Source organism: Pangasianodon hypophthalmus, chromosome 26 (assembly GCF_027358585.1).
Source record: "Pangasianodon hypophthalmus isolate fPanHyp1 chromosome 26, fPanHyp1.pri, whole genome shotgun sequence".
In the NCBI taxonomy this organism is placed as follows: Eukaryota; Metazoa; Chordata; class Actinopteri; order Siluriformes; family Pangasiidae; genus Pangasianodon; species Pangasianodon hypophthalmus.
The window spans coordinates 5,926,013-5,947,099 of NC_069735.1; the positions used below are offsets into that span (position 1 = coordinate 5,926,013).

The 21,087-nt window shown below is 39.6% G+C and overlaps 2 protein-coding genes across 3 annotated transcripts in view; both read left to right on the plus strand.

Annotated features, from left to right (window-relative positions):
- Positions 1-5,932: 5,932 nt before the first annotated feature.
- cyyr1 (cysteine/tyrosine-rich 1) lies at positions 5,933-16,251 on the plus strand. The gene is made up of 4 exons (XM_026932100.3): positions 5,933-6,287; positions 8,392-8,491; positions 14,870-15,030; positions 15,211-16,251. The coding sequence occupies exons 1-4, from the start codon at positions 6,212-6,214 to the stop codon at positions 15,342-15,344; spliced, it is 471 nt and encodes a 156-aa protein (XP_026787901.1). The 5' UTR covers positions 5,933-6,211; the 3' UTR covers positions 15,345-16,251.
- Positions 16,252-18,691: 2,440 nt separating this feature from the next.
- appa (amyloid beta (A4) precursor protein a) overlaps positions 18,692-21,087 on the plus strand; it is a 34,376-nt gene continuing 31,980 nt past the window's right edge. The window contains exon 1 of one of the 2 annotated variants that reach the window (XM_026931626.3): positions 18,692-18,908. In XM_026931626.3, coding sequence (XP_026787427.1) covers positions 18,849-18,908 — 60 coding nt within the window. In that variant the 5' untranslated portion in view covers positions 18,692-18,848. The remainder of the gene's footprint in view (positions 18,909-21,087) is intronic. The other variant, XM_026931625.3, reaches the window with a different exon arrangement.

Genomic DNA, 21,087 nt, shown 5'->3' on the forward strand with positions numbered 1-21,087 from the left:
TTCTGGTACAAGTTAATCTTGGTTTCATCAGTCCAAAGAATCTTATTCCAGAACATGGGAGGCTTTTTTAGATGTTTTCTGGCAAAGTCTAATCTGGCTTTCCTGTTCTTGAATGTTACCAGTGGTTTGCACCTTGTCGTAAAACCTCTGTATTTTCATGAAGGCGTCTCTCGATTGTAGATTTTGACAATGATATCCTTGAGTATTCTTGACTTCTGTTGATGTTGTGAAGGAAAGGATTCTGCGATCATCCACTTTAGTTGTCTTCCGTGGTCTTCCAGGCCTTTCGATGTTGTTGAGCTCACCAGTGTTTTCTTTCTTTTTAAGAATGTATCCAACTGTTGATTTGGCCACACCTAAGGTTTTTGCTATATTTCCTATTTGCTATTATAAGGTTTTGTTATTGCTATGGCAATTTCTCCCATTATTCCTGGCAGATCCTCTCAAGCTCAATCAGATTGGATGGGGAACATTTGTGACCTGCTCTCTTCAGGTCTCTCCAGAGATCAAGTGGCTGGGCCACTCAAGGACATTCAGAGACTTATCCCAAAGCCACTCCAGCATTGTTTTGGCTGTATGCTTTGGGTCATTGTCTTGCAGAAATTTGAACCTTTGACCCATTCTGAGGTTGTGGACACACTGGAGCAAGTTTTCTATAGGAGTTCTCTGTATTTGGTTGCATTTATTTTCCCTCAACACCATGCTTCATTGTAGAGATGTTATTGGCCAGTTGATGAGCAGCAGCTGGTTTTCATAAGATGTAGGACTTGTAGACTTTAGCCAAAAGATATAAAGTTTTGTCTGATTAGACCAGAGAACCTTTTTCTCATGCTCTCAGAGTCCTTTAATGATCTGGCAAATTCCTTTTACCCAGGAGTGGCTTCCATCTAACCACTCTACCATAAAGACAGGATTGATGGAGTATTTCTGAGAGGGTTGTCATTCCAGCAGGTTCTCACATCTCTGCAGAGGATGTCTGAAACTCTGTTAAAGCAACCAGTGGATGCTTGGCTACCTCCCTGACCAAGGCCCTTCTAGCCCAGTTACAGAGTTTGGCTGAGTTTTCAGTCTTGGTGGTCCCAAAATTAATCCATTTCACAATAATGGTGCTCACTGTGCTCCTGAGAACATCCAACTCTTTAGAAATTGTTTTATACCCATGCTGAGATCTGTGTCTTGCCACAATTTGATCACAGAGGTCTTCAGACTTTCTGACTTTCTGGAGAGGTTAATGGACTTTCTGGCTTAGTTTTTTGTCTGATATACACTGTGAATTGCCAAAACTTTCTAAATCATGTCCAGTCAAATGAATTTGCCCAGTCGATTTTTAGAGACATCTCAAGATAGTCAAGTAAACAGGACATGCCTGAGTGCAAATTTGGAGTGCCTTACCCAATGAATACTTAGCTAAATCAGATATTTCAGGGTTTTTTTATTTGTAATAAATTTGCAAAAAGATTTTAAAACATGCTTTTGCTTTGTCATTGTGGATTAATGTATGTAGATTAATGACCAAAAAGTACATTTAAATTTTAAATTAAATCTATAATACAATAAGATGTGCAAAAAGTGAAGGGGTCTGAATTTTTTTCAAACTTACTGTATACATTTCATATTAATAGCTATAAACTGCATGCAAAAGCAGCAGATAGTACACAGTTTGTAAACAACAAGAGGACTTAGCTAATATACTTAGCTAATATACAATGTATTGTAAAAGGGCAAATGGAAACCGACAACTAACAACAGTTAAGCTTGATACTTGGCTAATTTATTTGTTATTAACAAATTAATACATTTAAAAAAAACTTTTTAAAACTTTTTAAATCCTAAGTGGCTGACACGATACTAGCGACTTTAAGCTAGTTGTGCTGCTATTTAAATTGAAGTCATGTTCCTGTTTTAAGGCTAAAGCATTTCTCCTTAAAGGCTTTCTCTGGCAGCTGACTGCATCACTTTTGGGTTTAACCACAATATGCTACACATTCTAGGTTGCAGAAATTCTAAAAATACTCATAAATATGAAGCACTGTGTGGTATTAATGGCCTAATGTGAATTTGACTTAGACATAGTATAACACGGCCTAGAGTTCGTATCTCTATCCTGTTTGTATTTGACACGTTATTTGGCACATTGTGTCCACAAGGGGGCAATACGACACATGTCAGTGTAGTGAGTTAGTGGTTACAGTCTGATCTTTTTTTTTCCCGCACTACAATGCTGGTGTAATTTTCCCAGACACTTTATAAGCAAAATTACATGGTTGATATAACTGAAATAAATAGTGAGACACAGTGGCTGCAATCCAGATCTGACTGTAATTGGCCATTTTCAATTACAAGGGTAACCCTGTAAATGTGAGATGAACGTAACAGAGCAATGCTGATGTCCACCAGTGAAAGAGTACCTGGTTATTGCGGTCTCTTTTCATTGACAAACAGGGTTGAGGGGGGCTGTTAGTAATTGTAGCTATACTTATAAAATGCACATATTTAGTGGACATACCTAATAAAATGATCACTGAGTGACTATAGGACATTATAGGTGTTCTATATTCAGTGTACATAATAAAGTGGCAAGTGTAGGCAATTTAGGACAGCATAGATCAGGCTAAGACTGTCTTAAAAGTCTTAAAAGTAACCTGTTGGGTGGGGGAGTAGAGAGAGAGAGACTCTCAGTTAGTATACTGTACGGGGAAAAAACAATTAGAGATTGATGTCAGTGTTTTTTGGCCTTGCACCCAGTATTCCCAGGATTGGCTCCAGATCCAGAATAAACCAGTTACTGAAGATGAATGAATGAATTTGGAGATTTTTTTTTTTCTTTCAAATCCTGTTACTGAAATTTGATTAAGCGGTGCCATGAATAAGCATGCTACAAATAGGTAACTTTTAAAGCTGTAACTGTGGCTAAATGACTGGGTCAGAGCATCTCCAAAACAGGGAGTGTGATGCTCTGGGCAATGTTCTGCTGGGAAACCTTTGGTCCTGGCATTCATGTGGATATTACTTTGTGGATACATACCACCTACCTAAACATTGTTGCAGACCAAGTACACCCCTTCATGGCAATGGTGTTTAATTATGGCAGTGGCCTTTTTCAGCAGGATAATGCACCCTGCCACAATGCAAAAAATTGTACATGAATGATTTGAGGAACATGACAAAGAGTTCAAGGTATTGACTTCCCAAATCCCCAGATCTCAATCCAATTGAGCATCTGTGGGATGTGCTGGACAAACAAGTCTGATCCATGGAGGACACACCTCAACTTACAGGACTTAAAGGATCTGCTGCTAACATCTTGTTGCCAGATACCACAGCACACCTTCAGAGGTCTTGTGGAGTCCATGCCTCAACAGGTCAGAGCTGTTTTGGTGGCACAAAGGGGATTTACACAATATTAGGCAGTTGGTTTTAATGTCATGGCTTATCGGTGTATATAAACTTGTGGTGGCTTTTTTTAGGGGGCCAAGCACCAAAGGTGCGTAGGCACCCTAGTGTTATTCTACCTTTTCTTCTTCTTCTGGCTAGGGTGTCTATGGCAGCCCATAGAACTGTCCAGTAAAAAGTTGTGAAATTTGGCACACTGAATGGGGAGGGTCTAAAGAATATTAGGGAGCTGACCAAATTTGGGCCAAGTGCTGACAAAGCTCTAGTGCCGCCATCGGGTCAAATTTGGGCCTAATTTGGAAGTACCTTTATGGTCATAACTTTTGAATCGTGTGTCCAAAATTTAAAAGCCAGCCAAAGGTTTTTTCACCACTCCTCCTACGAATTTTATCTAAACATCACCAAATTTGGCATACGTCATCATCAGAGAGAGCCTCACAAACTTTATCGATAAAATCTTGAATATGCCAAATGGTTTGCCCATAATGGGCCAATGAATCTGACAGCGAAGGTGACAAACAGGAAGGGAAGCTGTATCTCAGCAACAATTTTGTGCCCTGACACACAACTTGGTAGGCATCTGAGTCTATGCAACAAATTTCCTACTGGAAATAATATGCTTAAAATGCTTACATCTAACTGCCATTTTTGCTACTCTTCCTCCACATTTTGTGCAATCTTCACCAAATTTGGCACACATCATCTTGACACCTGTCTGAACAAAATTTATCAAAGGAATTTTGATATTCAAAAACCGTTCTGCTGTAACATGCTGGAAAATGCAAAAACAGGATGTGAATGTGTATCTCGGCAATGCATCAATGTGATACTTGATAAGTATCTTCAGAACCATGCCGTGAATGTACCCAAGAAGTTTTGTGGCCAAAACTGTAACAACTTTCTTTTTTTCCCTTATGCCATTTGAAGAGTTTGTCCTAAATTCACAGTTCCTTTTTGCATAATTCCCTGGGGTATGCTGAAGTGAACACACACCAACATCTGAAATTTAAGTGTACTTCAAGTTGACCATCTTGGATTTTGTCAAAAACTGTTTTTTTTCGCTACTCCTCCTACAAATATTTCCAATCAACACCAAATTTGTCATACGTCATCGTCCGAGAAAGCCTCACAAACTGTATCAATAATATTTTGAATATTCCAAATGGTTTGCCCATAATGGGACAACGAATCTGACAGCAAAGCTGCCAATCAGGAAGTGAGGCTGTGTCTCAGCAACGACTTTGTGCACTGACACAAAACATGGTATGGAGCTTCATGCCCTAAGTCTATGCAACAAATTTCATGACAGCGCAACTTTACAATATCAAAGTTACAATAACATGCTTAAAATGCTTACATCTAACTGCTATTTTTGCTGCTACTCCTCCTCCAAATTTTGTCCAATCTTCACCAAATTTGGTTCACATCATCTTGACACCTGTCTGAACAAAAGTTATCAAAGGAATTTTGATATTCAAAACTGTTCTCCTGTAACATCTTCAGACCAACCTGGACAACAGTTAAAAAAAGAATATTGATATACCAAACAGTTTGCCCGTAATGTGCCAACAAATCTGACGGCGAAGCCACCAAGCAGGAACTGAGGCTGTACCTCAGCAACGACCTTGCACACTGACACAAATCTTGGTAGGCATCTTCAGGACCATGCCCTGAGGCTATGCAACAAATTTCATGACAGCGCCACTTATTGGTCAAAAGTTATAATAACATGCCGAAAATGCTTACATCTAAGTGCCATTTTTGTTTTGTCCAATCTTCACCAAATTTGCCTCACATCATCTTGAGGCCTGTCTAAACAAAAGTTATCAAAGGAACTCTGATATTCAAAACTGTTCTCCCATAAAGGATTTGCAAATGTGTAAAACTGCAAATCATTCTTGAATCCCTTTGTCTATAGTTATGGCTCTGCTTTCCTGTGATTGCTTATGCAACAATTGTAGCGCGTCTGTGGATGTGCGGCTCCCCGAGTCTGGGTGCTTGGCCCCCGAAAATGCTGTTTGCAGCTTTAATTTTTATTATTAAAAGCAAGAAAGCTTAGACAAAGTGAAATTCAAATACTCCCATTATATCTTAATTCATCCTAAGCAGTAGACAAAGCTAGTTATCAAGAAGTAGATTATAAACCATTTGTTTCTTGTGTCTTCAGTGAATGACGAGATAATTGTGAATAGAGCCTAGACTTATGAGACACAAGAGTGACTTGGTCATCTGTGCTGTAAACACGACGTGAATGTATCATGTTCCCGGAATGATCGTGAGGTTATTCAGTGTTCCCTCAACAGGCGTAATTGCGCATTTATTTGTGTTTTCTTTGATGGTGGAGCTGTGCGTCGTGACTTCAGAGGCGCACATGGTGTTTTGTCGGGAATCCGTGACCTGGCCGCTCTCTCACAGGAACATCCTGCCTGACTTTCTCCACGAGGAAAGAGTCATTTCAGCCACAGGGGGAGGGCAGGGCAGGGCAGGGGAGGGGAGGGGAGGGAGCTGAGAGCCCTGCAAAAAAAAAAAAAAAAAAAAAGGAAGGAGGCAAGAAAACAAAGAGGAAGAAGTCATGGGACACTTTTAGTGGAGCAGGAACACGTGGGCCTCGGTTTAAAAGCCTTCTGGATCCGATCTTCATTTATTACTCATTCAGTGACCATCAAGCTCGGATCGTGTTGTCTCTTTCTGTACACCTGAACTTAGATTTCTGTACAGACATGTTTAGTAAACACTGACTCGTCTTGCTGTTTTATGTGCGGTGTTGGGATAAGTGTGCTGCAATTCCCCATCCGACTGGGGGAAAAGCTATAAAAGGATGGAAAGCCCCAGGACGAGTTCACAGGCGGGATGGAAACTCTTAAGGGAGTCGCTGCTCCTGTGCCTTTTTGCCGGTAAGCCTCATTTCATTCAGAGACTGATTCTGCAGTGTGGCTGCATATACACAGCAGTCAGGGGAATCTTTAAGAGTGTGTTCTTTAAAGTGTGTCCTTCGAAAACTTTTCCAACAAACAGCAAAAGCATTGTGATCATTGCTGCTCCACAATCTGATACATGCAGACATGTTTTTGCAGGATTTCTACATTATATACTGATGTATGTTGTTTAATCTGTCATACAGCTTACTGAGAAGAATAACTTCTGGTGCTGTAATCCTAAACTTGATACCCTGATTGAGATTGCAAACTCTTCCATCGTTAATAGCTCAATGAAGCATCCATTAGAAGTCTGTAATGCCAGCACATTGCTAAACCCCTATTCACACTACACAATCACAGGGGTGGGGGGTTACTCTGGGTGGTAACATTTAAAAAGGTGCCTGAAGCTCTATAGGCCCTTTTGTCCTGATCCTGTTGGCCGACAGGACCCGGAGGAATGAGCAGGACCTCCTGGGGACCACACACGGTGGTGCACACACATCATCAACCACACACACATATCAACCACACGCACGCACACATATCAACCACACACGTTAAACTGAAGGGGGGGTTCCACATGTAAACTGGCGCCATCTCCACAAGGCTCAGTGGAGGGTTTGCAGTTTTCTTTTTAGGGGATCATTACGCCTGTGGCATCACTTCTGATTATTTAGTCAACAGCGTTTAGACATGTCAGCAAACGTGTTTGTTTATATGGGTGGAGACACATGATCTCAAGAGAAATTTGTAAACACACCTAATTTGTCTGATCTCATATCAATCAAGTCGAAAGACAGTGCAAATGCTATTCCATCCTAACTTTCACCATTGTAAGCTTTATATTTCATACAATTTGGGAAATACTCCAAATTTAAGACTGTGTGAGACCATGTTGGGGCCAAGACGTTAGCAATGTTTTAAGCACCTATGTTAATTTCAGCAAAATCCTAGAGATCTCCAGAAAAGCTCCAGGAGATCTTTTTCTATTCCTAATCTAACAGTGCTGATCCAGCTAATTATGAACCTTCACTCAGAATCTTAGAGCCAAGTGTGTTAAAACTTTGCCGGGTGGCATGTCTCCATGTACATGGTTGGAAATGCCAAGCCAAGCCTAAGTGAGCTATCAACTCATTGAAATGAATGCAAACCATATGGGTGCTCATTGTTAGTCCAGTCTTACCAAACTGTGCATCTGGCAAAAGACCTTGTAAGTGTTAATATAACAACCATCCAGCACATTTAATGCCAGAAGTGTCATTAATTGGATTATACCAAAAGACACCACCATTACACCATAACAAGTGTAAATGAACAGCCTAAGTTATCTGCTCCAAGAAAAAAAAACAAAGCTCTGATTAGCAAAACAGTATTTAAAGCAGCAACTCCGTCTAAGTATGAAAAAAGGAAGGAGAGATTAAAGCAAGGAGCACAATGGCTGCAGGACCAGACTAGTTAGTGCACAGCACATGCAAGCTCAGCAGGAGAGGGGAGAGGGGGGGTGAATAAGTATAGCAGGGTTGTGTTTAGAATATTGCTGGCTCCTTCAGTGCAACTCAGAACCGAAGCTGAACATCTGTAACAGGCAAGAAAACTGTAGATTCTTGTAATGTAAATACATAAATTATGTAAATACCTCGACATATTTAACGCAATCTGTACAACTGCTGTCCAGTCGTCAGTTATTTAACAGTTCACTTAACGTGGAGTAAAATGCAAACTGACTTGGTCATTGGATTTCAAGAATTAAGAAATCAGCTTCAAACTACAGTATTTTGCTTTTTATTTCTGTAACTTTGTACTAACTGTTACTTCAAGTAAAGTCTTTTTGTCTTTACTGAAAGTGACTGCAGTGTTTATTACTTTAACCTTTAATCTTTGTTACAAAATGTTCCCTCATTGACAGAAATTTCAGTCATGACCATGTGGGCACATTTTTGATCGCAAATAAGAAAAAAATGCACTGTACCCACAATGCTGAGTTTATTTCTGTGGATTAAAGGATTTCCTTTTGGTTGCCTAGGTTATGGTTATTTGTGGGCATACTGGTATTTATCTTTGTGTTTATATGCAATTACAGGCCATGGAGAGGCTCAGTGCAGTGGCTGTGTTGAGTACTGCTGCGATGGAGTGCCTCCTTTCTGCTGCTCATACTACGCCTACGTGGGGGATGTACTCTCGTAAGTACCCTGTGAAATGCGCATAACCAGAGACACCCGTCTCCCCTGCCATTTTCACTCTGTCCTGCTGTTGCCATTAGGTTGAACTTTGACCTTTACTAGCAGCTGTTTTTTTAATTGTCTTGCTCATGTATCTGAAACCTCATTGATGTTCAGTGCTCTGAGACAATAAAAATTCCTGACTAGCTCTTTACTACAACAAACTGTCTATAAGGATTTCTCTTTTGCTCTGTAGCCAAGTATGTACATGGTGCTTCAAAAGACTTTCAGAATATCTTTAACTTTTTTATAGCAGGGAGAACCATTAAATGTTCTATGCATGAACCATACAACAGAATGTTTTCATAGCAGAAAGGGTAACAAGTAGAACAGGAACCCTTCACTATCCTTGAAGGGTTTGTATTTTCTCTAATAACTACAGTGCAGTGGCATTAACAGTATTTATGTAAGGGTGTATGAATAATCAATGAAATGATTAGAGTCAGAAAGGCAGATCATACACTGAAAGCTCTTTCACAAAGTCTGTGGATCTCCGTACACTTAATTCCAGGCCAGTGAGTGTTACAGTATATGGGCAGAAGTTCTCTGTGCACCACATTAGACATGTTTGGTCAGGTGTGTTAAGCATGTTTTTTTTTCTATCCTGTCCTCATCTCTACCTTTTTTGAAAAGTGCTCCATCATTCCTGTGACAGAACAGTGTTGACTAGGCCTCTTGTACACAATAATGAAGGATTCATCCCTTTCAAGCAGCAAATAAATTTCATCTTGGGTGGCTGTGTCTGACTTTACAAAAGCCCTGATTGACTTGGGAGTAGAACAACCCAGATAAAAGTCGCTGATGTTTCATTACGTTTGTCAGGTTACAAGACAATATTTCACTAACTGAAACTGACAACCCATACAATCAGCTCCAGAATTATTGGCACACTTGGTAAAGCTGCTTTCACAGTGGATGTTTTTTCCTCAACCACTGGCACATGTACTATAATCCTAAGGAAAGTGACTGCAAGGCGGATGGAATGCTCACACTTTTTATCTCCTGATCATTTGAGGGGGAAAAACAGCAAGTAGGACAGTGCCAGTTGAAAAAAAAATCCTAATGCGATGTTCAGTCAAAGGTATTTCAAGGTCAGTATGTTAATGTTGCAGTGTAACTGGAGATAACCAATTTAGTTCATTTCGGGACATTCATTAATCTCCGATGTCACAGACCGGTTCCACTTCAACTATGGCAATGTACAACTTATCTAAGTCTAGTCTAAATCTTAATTTCCTGTCTCCCAAGCCAAAGCTCAGGCAAGCTGCTTCCTTTAGACTAAGGGTGCTTTCACACTTGGGCATTTTTTTATTTTATTTTTTTCTCCCAGAAAACCTCTGGAAAAACTCTGGACCAGAGTTTACTAGTCCATCTAGTATTGGCTAACAAAATAGCCTAGCTTGCTATCTAGATTAGATTTATTATTATCAATAATAAGGTTTCCTTTACAGTAATGATTAGTTTAACTTGCTTCTGAGTCACTCTGTGCTTTTCAAAAAAGTTAAACTTTTTCAACTTTGGAAGTGCTTCACTGTGGCAGTGAAAAAGATGTCCGTGCTTTTTAAAGGTGGGCAGGATGTTTCCCATAGAATAATGCACTGATGGTTGAGAAAAAAGAAATGCAAAGGCAGCATAAATGTTTTTTTTTTTTTTTAAATTAATTATTGTTTTTAGCAATAATGGGTATAATGGCTTGTTTGCCTGGACTAGCTAGGAATCAGCTGTAATATTAGGTTGGTTACTGCATGTTCATGGAATGAGCCATTTTATTAAATATCAGCACAAAATCTTTTTGGTTAATTAGCTTAATCTCACTCTGAATATAGAGACAGGTCCATAAATATTTGGACAGTGACACAATTTTTGTAATTTTGGCTCTGAACACCACCACAATGGATTTGAAATGAAGCAATCAATATGTGATTGAAGTGTAGACTTTCAGCTTTAATTCAAGGAGTTTAACAAAAATATTGCATTAACCGTTTAGGAATTACAGACATTTTTACAAAGTACTGCCATTTTTCACAGGCTCAAAAGTAATTGAACAATTGACTGATAAGCATTTTCATGGCCAGGTGTGGCCTGTTTCCTACTTATTTCATGAAAAATTAAGGAGATAAAAGGTCTGGAGTTGATTCCAAGTGTTGAATTTGCATTTGGCAAGAGCTTAGAAATGGAATGTTCTTAAATGTCTGATGACCTCAACCCAATAGAGCATGCTTTTCACTTACTGAAGACAAAAGTAAAGGCAGAAAGACCCACAAACAAGCAGCAACTGAAGGTGGCTGCAGTAAAGGCCTGGCAAAGCATCTCAGTGGAGGAAGCATTTGGTGGTGTCCATGGGTTCCAGACTTCACGCAGTCATTGACTGCAAAGGATTTGCATCCAAGTATTAAAAATAATCCTAACATTTATGATAATGTTAGTTTGTCCAATTATTTTTGAGCCTGTGAAAATGGAGGGACTATGTAAAGAAAATGCCTGTAATTCCTAAACGGTTAATGCAATATTTTTTGTTAAACCTCTTGAATTAAAGCTGAAAGTCTACACTTCAGACACGTCTTGACTGCTTCATTTCATCACCAATCGACTGTGGTGGTGTACAGAGGCAAAACTATGAAAACTGCATCACTGTCCAAATACTTATGGATCTGACTGTGTGAAAGAAATGAAACCATTATTTGAAGCAAATTTATTTTTTAAAAAATCTCATAAAATGCATTTTTAAACAAAACTGTGTGTCGCTCTTATTGGCACCCTTGCGTTTAGTACTTTGTGCAACCTCACTGCAATCAATCCATGAGTCAGTTGTAGCTTAGAGGCAGACAGATTTTCCTTTGAAATGTCCTGGTATTTCATGGAGTCCATGATGCCATGTCTCCTAACAAGGTCTTTTGGAGGAAAAACAGCTCCACAACATCACAGATATTTAACAGTGGGGATTAGGTTCTTTCCTGTATAACTATCCTTCTCTTTACTCTAAACCCACCTTGATTGTTTGTTGCAACAAAGCTCTATTTTTGTCTTATCTGACCATAGAACCTGGTTCCAGTGAAGGGTTCCATTACAAACTCTTGCAAACTCCAGACACTTACATTTGTGGTTAGATGAAAGAAAATGCTTTCCTCTGATGTGCCATCCAAATATTTTGTTCTGCAAATCCCTAGCCATGATCATGAACAGTGAATATGTGTATTTTCAGGTGTGTAGCTATTTTCTGTAGCCATTTACTTTATTTATGAAGCTCAGCAGACTTTTGTCTCATTTCTTTTGTGTATTCTCTAATATTTCCCATGTTTATGAATTTGGCCTCTATATCAACTCTTATTTATGCTCCATTGAAACAGGAATTTATGGATGAGCTGTTAAGATTTCCTAAACACTCCAGTGAACTTACAAAAGCAAAATATAAATGAGAACATTTTATTTTTATTATATTTATTCAGTTATATTCTACATGTGGTTTTATATACACAGTACAGTATGCACACGCACACCAAACAGCCATAACATTAAAACTACCTGCCTAATATTGTGTAGGTCCCCCCAAAACAGCTCTGACTCATCGAGGCTTGGACACCACAAGACCTCTGAAGGTGTGCTGTGGTATCAAGACTTTAGCAGCAGATCCTTCAAGTCCTATAAGTTGCGAGATGGGGTCCCCATGGATCGGACTTGTTTATCCAGCACATCCCACAGATGCTCGATCAGATTGAGATGTCATGTTCCTCAAACCATTCCTAAACAATTTTTGCAGTGTGGCAGGGAGCATTATCCTCCTGAAAGAGGTCACTGCCATTAGGAAATACCGTTGCCGTGAAGGGGTGTACCTGGTCTGCAACAATGTTTTGGTAAGTGGTATGTGTCACCCAATCTGCCATCAGGATCACACTGCCTCTGCTGGCTTGCCTTCTTCCCATAGTGCATCCTGGTACCATCTCTTCCCCAGGTAAGCAATGCACACGCACCCAGCTGTCCACATGGTGTAAAAGAAAACGTGATTCATCAGACCAGGCCACCTTCTTCCATTGCTCCATGGTCCAGTTGTGATTCTCTTGTGCCCATTGTAGGCACTTTTGGCAGTGGACAGAGGTCAGCATGGGCACTCTGTCCAGTCTGCTGCAACACATCCCCATACGCAGCAAGCTGCGATGCACTGTGTGTTCTGACACCTTTCTATCATAGCCGGCATTAACTTTTTCAGCAGTTTTTGCTACAGTAGCTCTTCTGTGGGATCGGACAAGGCGGGCTTGCCTTCACTCCCCACGTGCATCAGTGAGTCTTGGACGCCCATGACCCTGTCGCCAGTTCACTAGTTGTCCTTCCTTGGACCACTTTTGGTAGGTACTAACCACTGCATACTGGGAACACCCCACGAGACCTGCCATTTTGGAGATGCTCGGACCCAATTTAGCCCTTTTCAAAGTCACTCAGATCCTTACATTTGCCCATTTTTCCAGCTTCCAACACATCAACTTTGTGAACTGACTGTTCGCTTGCTGCCTAATATATCCCACCCCATGACAGGTGCCATTGTAACAAGATAATTAATTTTATTCACTTCACCTCTCAGTGGTTTTAATGTTATGGCTGATCACTGTATATATAATGCTTCTATTTCACATTCATTTCTAATAATACAACAATTTTACAATCATTACAAATTGTATTATTGACATTATGAATATTTACATGAATTTCAGAGTTCCATCAGAGGAAAAAGGAAAAACCCTGATGGGGAGGTTAGTTCAGTATGAAAAGAAAATCCAAGGATGTTTTTTTAAATAAATAGATTAACAAAGTGGTAATTCAAGTGCTTGGTGAAGGTCTTTAGTCTTTGAACACTGCCTGTGACTCAGCTGTTGTCAGGGGAGAGAAGAGTTTTAATGCATGTCTTGCTTGTACCTTGAAGAGACCTGCTAAGAGCAATTAGCACAGTTGTAGGCAGATTCGTTTGACACTGACGTGAATTTGATTAGATGTCTTTAAAAAATTAAATAAGCAAAAACACAATTGATTGGTGTAGCAACTGGGCATTCAAGTGCCATTCAAAATATTTAACAAATACTTTGAAACTTAAAATGAGAATGTAAGAAGTCAGTATGGTTTTCAGCATTCAGAAACCAGCGAGGAAAAAGAAATAAGTACACACTATAATTTAGTGACATGGAGCACCACCTTTAGGAAAAATAGTCTCTTACATCGTTCTGGAGAAATTTTGGCCCCCTCTTCTTTATAACATTGTTTCAGTGTATTGATGTATGACATTCATTTATGCACAGCTCTTTTATGTTCCCACCACAGCATCTCAGTGGGGTTGAGGTCTGGACTTGGCCATTCCAACACCTTGATTTTTCTTCTTTAGCCATTCAGATGTCAGTTTGCTGGTGTGCTTGGGATCATTGTCCAGTTGCATAACCCAGTTTTGGCCCAGCTTAAGCTGCTGGACAGATGGCCTCACATTTGTCTCGAGAATATTCTGGTATAAAGTGAAGTTCAACATTGTCTCACTGACTGCAAGTTTCCCAGGTCCTGTGGCTGCAAAACAAGCCTAAATCATCACCCCTCCACCACCATGCTTGACACTTGGTTGAAGGTGTTTGTGGTGATACTCTATGTTTTGGTTCTTGCCTTCTTGGTTCATCCCTGGGACGATTGGCAACTGTCTTGAAGGCTCTCCATTTGTAAACAAAACTTCTCACTCTAGAATGGTGAATTCCACATTATTATGAGATGGTCTTATAACCCTTCCCAGACTGATGACCAGCAATAATTGCTTCTCTGAGGTCATGGCTCCTTTCTTCTTGGCATGATGTAGAAACACACCTGAGTGCTCTAGAACACCAAACTGCCAGAAGTTCTGCTTTTATAGAGGTGATCACACTTCTTGATTATTGATTAAGCTTGTGCATTTCATTAGTAACACCAGGCTGCTAATTATTCTCTTAATGACTGTGAAAGTAGGAAGGGTGTATTTATTTTTTCCCACCCGGTTTCTGAATGTTGTTCTGAATGAGAAATTGACTACATATGGAAATCTGGTGTGTTTTTTGTTGTCACCTGAGGTTATCTGTTTTTCATAGAAGGTAGTGAAGACCAAACAAGTGTTATTTAGGCCCTGATAAATAAAAACATAGAATTGAAGGAGGGCGTACTTTCTTTTTCCCATGCCTGTAAGTCTGTATGTCCCATTTCCATGATATCATCTAATCTAAGAGAAAAAAAAAAGCACTGTCATCTGTTCTAAATGTTCTAGATGTTCTAAATTCTGTTCACTGTATGTTTGTTTGTTTATTATGCAGTGGTGACATGCCTCTTCTCCTTTGTTAACAATTCTAGGGGCACAGCTATTTCAGGCATCGTGTTTGGAGTAGTCTTTCTGATGGGAGCTGTGGCAGCCATATTTTTGTGCATTTGCATGTGCTTGAAGAATGGCCGTGGAGCGAGAGTGGGCGTCTTTAACACATCATACATCAACACAGTGACTCAGGGCTATCCAGGTATCAAAACATCACACTTCATCACACTCTTTACAGGACTGAATTACTTATTCCACAAGGGAACACTGCTGTTAAAGATGAACTGATATTGCTTTAAATGGATGTTTTTTCCTGTTATTTTTTTCTGTTTATCTGGCATTTATGTTGTCCTATTAATTTTTTGCTGTCTTTCACACACAGGGCCACCACCTCCCTACAGCTTTGACTATGAGATGTATCCCCCAGATCTTCAGCCTCCTCCATATACCCCAATGCCTCCCAGAACAGCGAACTACTCCCCACCCCCACCTTACCCCGGCTACAATCAAAAATAAACTTTCCTCATGCTCACACTTGAGAAGTGGGTTGGAAAAGGCTACTTATGATATATAGAGCTGCATTGGAAAGAACCACAATGTTACAAAATATGAAAAGTTGCATCTGGCACATTGTGAGGAAGAAAAATAACTCGGGGATATCGTGTCTGCATTCTGTGCGTTCCAATGACCTGACTTTGCTAATATGATTTATATTAATGGGGATGTGGATCATTCCCAGTGTTTGTATACTTTGGCTTTTTTTAATGGTTTGTGTGTACATTTGAATGAATGTGCTGGTGGTCTATGGACACTTGGATTAGTCTTTGACACAAAATGTAGAAGCAATGTCATGGATAAAGCTATGCTCCATTTTGGGATTGTGACTTGAAAAGTTGTATCTATTTCATGATGATCCATATTGTTCACCTGTAGGACTTTGTGCTTTCATGTGTGAATAGAAACCAGATGATACTGATGTCAAAGGAGTATAAGCCCATAAAATTCCATATAATACAATGATTGCTGGGACGTGGTGGCTCAGGGGTTAAGGTTTTGGGCTACTGATACCCTCATCTGCTCAGCTGTATCTTGTCTCAGATGTAAGTCTCTTTGGATGAAAGCATCAGCCAAATTAACAAAATGTGAAAAATGTAAATAATTGAGTGGTGTGTTCATAAAGAGAATAGAAAACAGATTCGCTTTTTGATAAACTCATTGGGCCATATAAACATACAATGATTTCAGGAATATTGGCACCCATGGTAATAAAAAGTTTTTTGTTGTTTATCTTACACTGAACATATGAGAGAAATATAATCTTTCATGTGAGGTAAAATTATTTAAAGAAAAAAGAATAAACACCCTTTAAAACTGCATGAAAAGAATGTATTTTTCATGCATTCTCATTCATGTTTAAACTCTTCATCTGATATGCCTTTGTGGATGGATCATTGTCTTTGTGGGGGTTACCAGTGTGACTATGTATTTCAGGTTCAATACTGGGATGACTCAGCACCCTTGGATGAATCATGCCATTCTGACACAAACTGTTTTTAATTGTTTTAGGTTGTGTTGCAGCACCAGTGTGGCCTGCACTGTATCCTGCTTAACTCAGTCCACCTAATATTGTGATTTCTGCAATCCAACTTTGTGGAAATAGTGAAAGATTAGAATAGTCAAAAGCTCATGTTTATATGTTTAGTTTGCAAATGAATTGGCTACTAATTTTTCCTGAGCTCTGCATTTCATCGCTCTGTTGCACTAGCAGCCATGCCCATTGCCTTCTCTAATTTTTCTGATTCAGTAAAAGTATTCACTTCTCTTCTATGAGACTAATCAGCAGTCTTCTCTTTCTGCAGCTGCAGAGAAGAAGCTTTCTTTCTTCCCAGCAGGCTCTGCAGCCATAACTGCTGCTTATTTCACTCCTCGCTGCAGCCACACAGGAATGCATCAGTACTTCCATAACTTCCAGCAGTATTTCCATAACCAGCAAGGTGTGCTCCATGTGTTTCTTATGGCATTATACTGCAGTTACAGCTAGGTTCTGTAAGTTCATGCTGCAAATGATCAGGTCCCAAACAATTTGGGTATTTAGACAAAATTTTATTCTGAGCAGGTTTATATGCATCACCCCTGAAAGCTAACACTGGGTCATGGCTATATTTTTGCATGACAAGTAGACACAAATGCATACATATGTTCATTGGCCAATGAATAGACTTTTTATTTATTTTTTTATTATTTTTTTTTCAATGGCCATCCTGTGAAAACATGTAGGGAGATGAAGTATTTTGTATGAATATCTTTCTATGTTTTCCCAGCTCATCCAGCATAATCTGTTGTTTTCTTGGCAAAGAGGGGGCACACAAAATACCAACAGAGGTGCAAATAACTGACACAAATTATGTGTATTTTTATAAAAATTATTTATTTAATGTTTTAAATGATTGTAAATATAACATCAGTCTAACAATCAATATAAGGGAGAATTTGCAGTACTGTGGCTAATTAAACATCCATTCACACTTTTAAATGCACACATTTCAATGCCTGGCAGTAAAGTGGCTGCTTCTCTCTCTCTAGCAAATGAACTTCTAAGATTGAGTTTGAAGTTACAACTTTTTGTAAAATGCCCACCAAGCTTTTTAACTAAGATTAAAAAAGCTGAAACTATCCAATTTGGCAAGGGCCTCTATTAGATCTGGGTCTATGAAAAGCAATTGAAGTGGATTTATAAGTGGATTTAGTTCCAGAAAGACCTGGATTTACCAGCCAGGAGAACATAACCTTGTCATATCAATTGTTCTCTTGCAGCGAAAGCAAAAATCCCCAGAGAAAACATGCTTACTGGACCAGATCTTTGGTGCTCTCTGCTCTCTGATGGATCACCACACAGTGGCAGCAGATACCAGCAAAGACTTCACCGCACATTGCAGAGACATGTCGCTGCACCGCGTAAAATGCATTTTATGGCATAAAATCGTTAAATCAAACACGATTAGTGGCTGGAAAACTGGGTGCCAGCAGTTCAAGGAAGCTTCTGTCTAAAAAATGAGAGAGATCTGCGTGAGTTATGGAGCATGAATGATCTCCGTGTAGGCTATTGATTTTGAAAGAGATTGAGGTGAGTGAAGTCAATCTCACCTATGAGGAACGAGGGCCCATAAAACACCCCCCAACCATCACACACACATTCTCTCTCTCTCACACACACACACACACACACACGCACACACACATACACACAGGCTTTCTCTTGGCAGGCTGTTAAATTCCAGAAATTTTGGAGTCGATTCCAAAATTGATTCAGATTCGGATTCCAGTGGTTGCGGAATCAACTGACTCGCTGGAGCCGACTCACAGAGTCGATTCTGCACAGTATATTCAGGCTGCGTGTCTCTGACGATGAACTCAATGAACTTTTAGACCCATGTCTGAATAAACTGGTACTAATGTTACAGTCTAATTCTACAGTGATTTAAGAATCATTGTCAAACGCCAAATAAATTAACAATTCCATTTTGAGAGCTAGATAAATCAACTTATTTGGATAATGGAGACTAAATATTTTTCTTACTTTTATGTCCACTTCTTAAGATCTATAGTTTTCAGCACAGTTTCCAATAGGTCTATTTTAAGTCAGATTTTTCATAGCCTAAACTATTAGCCTAAGACTGCTTTTTTTTTCTTCTTCTTTTTTTTTATCTGTTGATGATGTGGAGAGAGGTAGTCTCCTCCTCTGTGTGCGAATTTAAGCCGAATCGAGTTCACTGGCGCTGAATCGACTCATGGGCTTTAGTGCCGAATATCTATTCTTACTGTTCGGAATCGGAGATTCGACTCTTTATGGGATCGACTCCCAGTCCTACCCCTTGGTCGGTCAGGTGACGCTGTGTGCAGTCTCGCTGTTATACACGCTTCCGCTGAGAGCACGGATAAACCTCTCTCACGTCTGCTGACTGACAGTTAAAGCGAAAACGGTCGCTGAGTCTCAGAATCGTCGGGAAGATCTTTAGGAGAATGTGGGATCGTCGGCTTTTCTTGTTACTGATGGTCGCGAGCTCGGCTCTCGCGGTGGAGGTAAGCACGCGATACCAATAAGGCTGTGTTGTTGTAAATGGGTGCGTCGTGTGTTACAGTGTATACAGCCATAATAGTCTTAAATTAACAACTACTAGCTTAAACCCAAAAACACAACGTAGGGCGGTTAGTTAACTCAGTGACAACGCTGGGTGTTATTTCAACACGGATGGTCTTTAAACTGTATCCTCGATGCCATCAGTAAATCACTGGGATTACTGAAATACAAAGATTACTGCAAAGAAAAAGCGCAATAAATGATAAACTGTGTTGCAGGAAATTATGTTTGGAAATTGCGGTGATATTTCTGAGATATTTCTGTGCTGAAAAGAAGAAGATTATTGGTTACTAGCTAACAAGCCGATGGCGTTCCTGCCAATAAAACTCAATCTGTATTTTTGGTCTTTTTCCCAGACTGGGCTTTATTGATTACATCGAAGCTGGGCTTAGCCTTGAGAAATTAAATCAGTGAACTGAAGATGACTGTATGATTAAAATAATGTCGAGGAAGCTGACATTAAACAGCCACACTTCACTTAGGACAATGGTTTTCCAGAAAATAATGATACATAGCAAGCTGAGCTGCTCTGAAACGTGTTGTAGAAATAATGTCCTAGCCTCCAGCATGATCTGTCTCAGTGTTTCCTTCAGAAACCGGGTTTATTTTAGGGTTGCTGCTCGTTCAGGCTGCTGTCTGAACAATTGCGCAGTAGTCGCCCTGGTTTCATTTATAAATAGCAGTGCTGTTAGTGGGTGAGGTGGAAAACTGCTGTTTCTGTGGTCTGTGAGGGAATTCAGAAGGAATACTGACTCTTCTGCTTGCCATGTCCTTGTATGTTGTGAATAAGGACTATTTCCTGAGGAACATGTTACCCCCCTCAGCTTACCGTGCACTGGGATAGTTGGATGTAGTATACAGAAGCAAAGATGGCGGCTCTTAGCAAACTGCAGTAGCTGCTGTGCCTTTGAATTCAGTCAGTCCCCGAGAAAGAGAACAATAGTATTTACGCCCAAGGTGTAAGGTCTTTCACAAGGCCTAATTCTCGACTGTAACAAGCCACAGACAGTTACATAGTATTGTTAATATTGTTAGTATTGTTAACACACAAGGCCCCAAGACTCAAGAAGCTCGGTCATGTCTTTGGCCTCAAATTTAACCATATTTTTCTGTAGATACTCACATTCACTTGGCTGTATTGTAGACTCACTACACCATCAACAGATCCAAACACCATCAGGGTGAGTGAAACAACAGGCTTTTCATGGAGCTCTTCTCAATGTTGCCAACCATGTACCCTGTACAGAATGGACCAGAGCAAACAGTCGGAGTACACGATCAATGAATCCGCAGCTTTTATTAAATGTACGTTTCCATGACCTTGAAAATAGATAAGTGTGTATTTTGTTCATGGAAATGGGCATCTTTGCATTTCTCTTTGTCAGGCACACAATGTAGTGATTTAATTGTGCTTGTAATCAAGTAACAAGCTTAGGCGTCAGTACATGGGTAATAGGGGCAATGTGTAGGTATATGGGGTGTAGGCTATGTTAGCCTAATTTATCCCTAATGCTGACTGTTGGGTAATATCCCAATAACATCAGACCGTTAAAAGCACTAAGCCGTAGTCAATATCAATAATGAATAAAGTGGGAGTTGTGTTGAAGGTCAGCTAGCTAGATTGATTGATCTTCCCCTTAAATCACTTTTGTTATAAAATCATTCATAGAACAACCATAGTTAATTAGATGTACATTTCTTGTTAGATAGCTCATCATCATTACCATTTTTTATATGGCCTGGGGATACGTAATTGTTTCTTATTTATGAAATATTTATTATATAATAATAAGAATGATATTCAGACTGCTTGCTATAATCAGACTGCATGCCTTTGTTGCTAAGGTGCAATATCGTTACGTGTGGTTATAGAAATCATGAAAAAAATATTTCATAATCATAAATCATAATATTTCAACTATTGAATTACTGGCTTTAATTCACTACTTTAGTCTTGTCTTGTTGATTGTCATTGTTTTCAATTCCTTATCATAGAAAAATTTGTATACCATCAGATGCACACTTTTGTTGCCAACCATTAGAATGCATCATAAAAATGGTCATTCCTACATTTGCTTTTGATAACAAATCGTGGCTTTGTTCTGTCTGATCTGGCTCCCC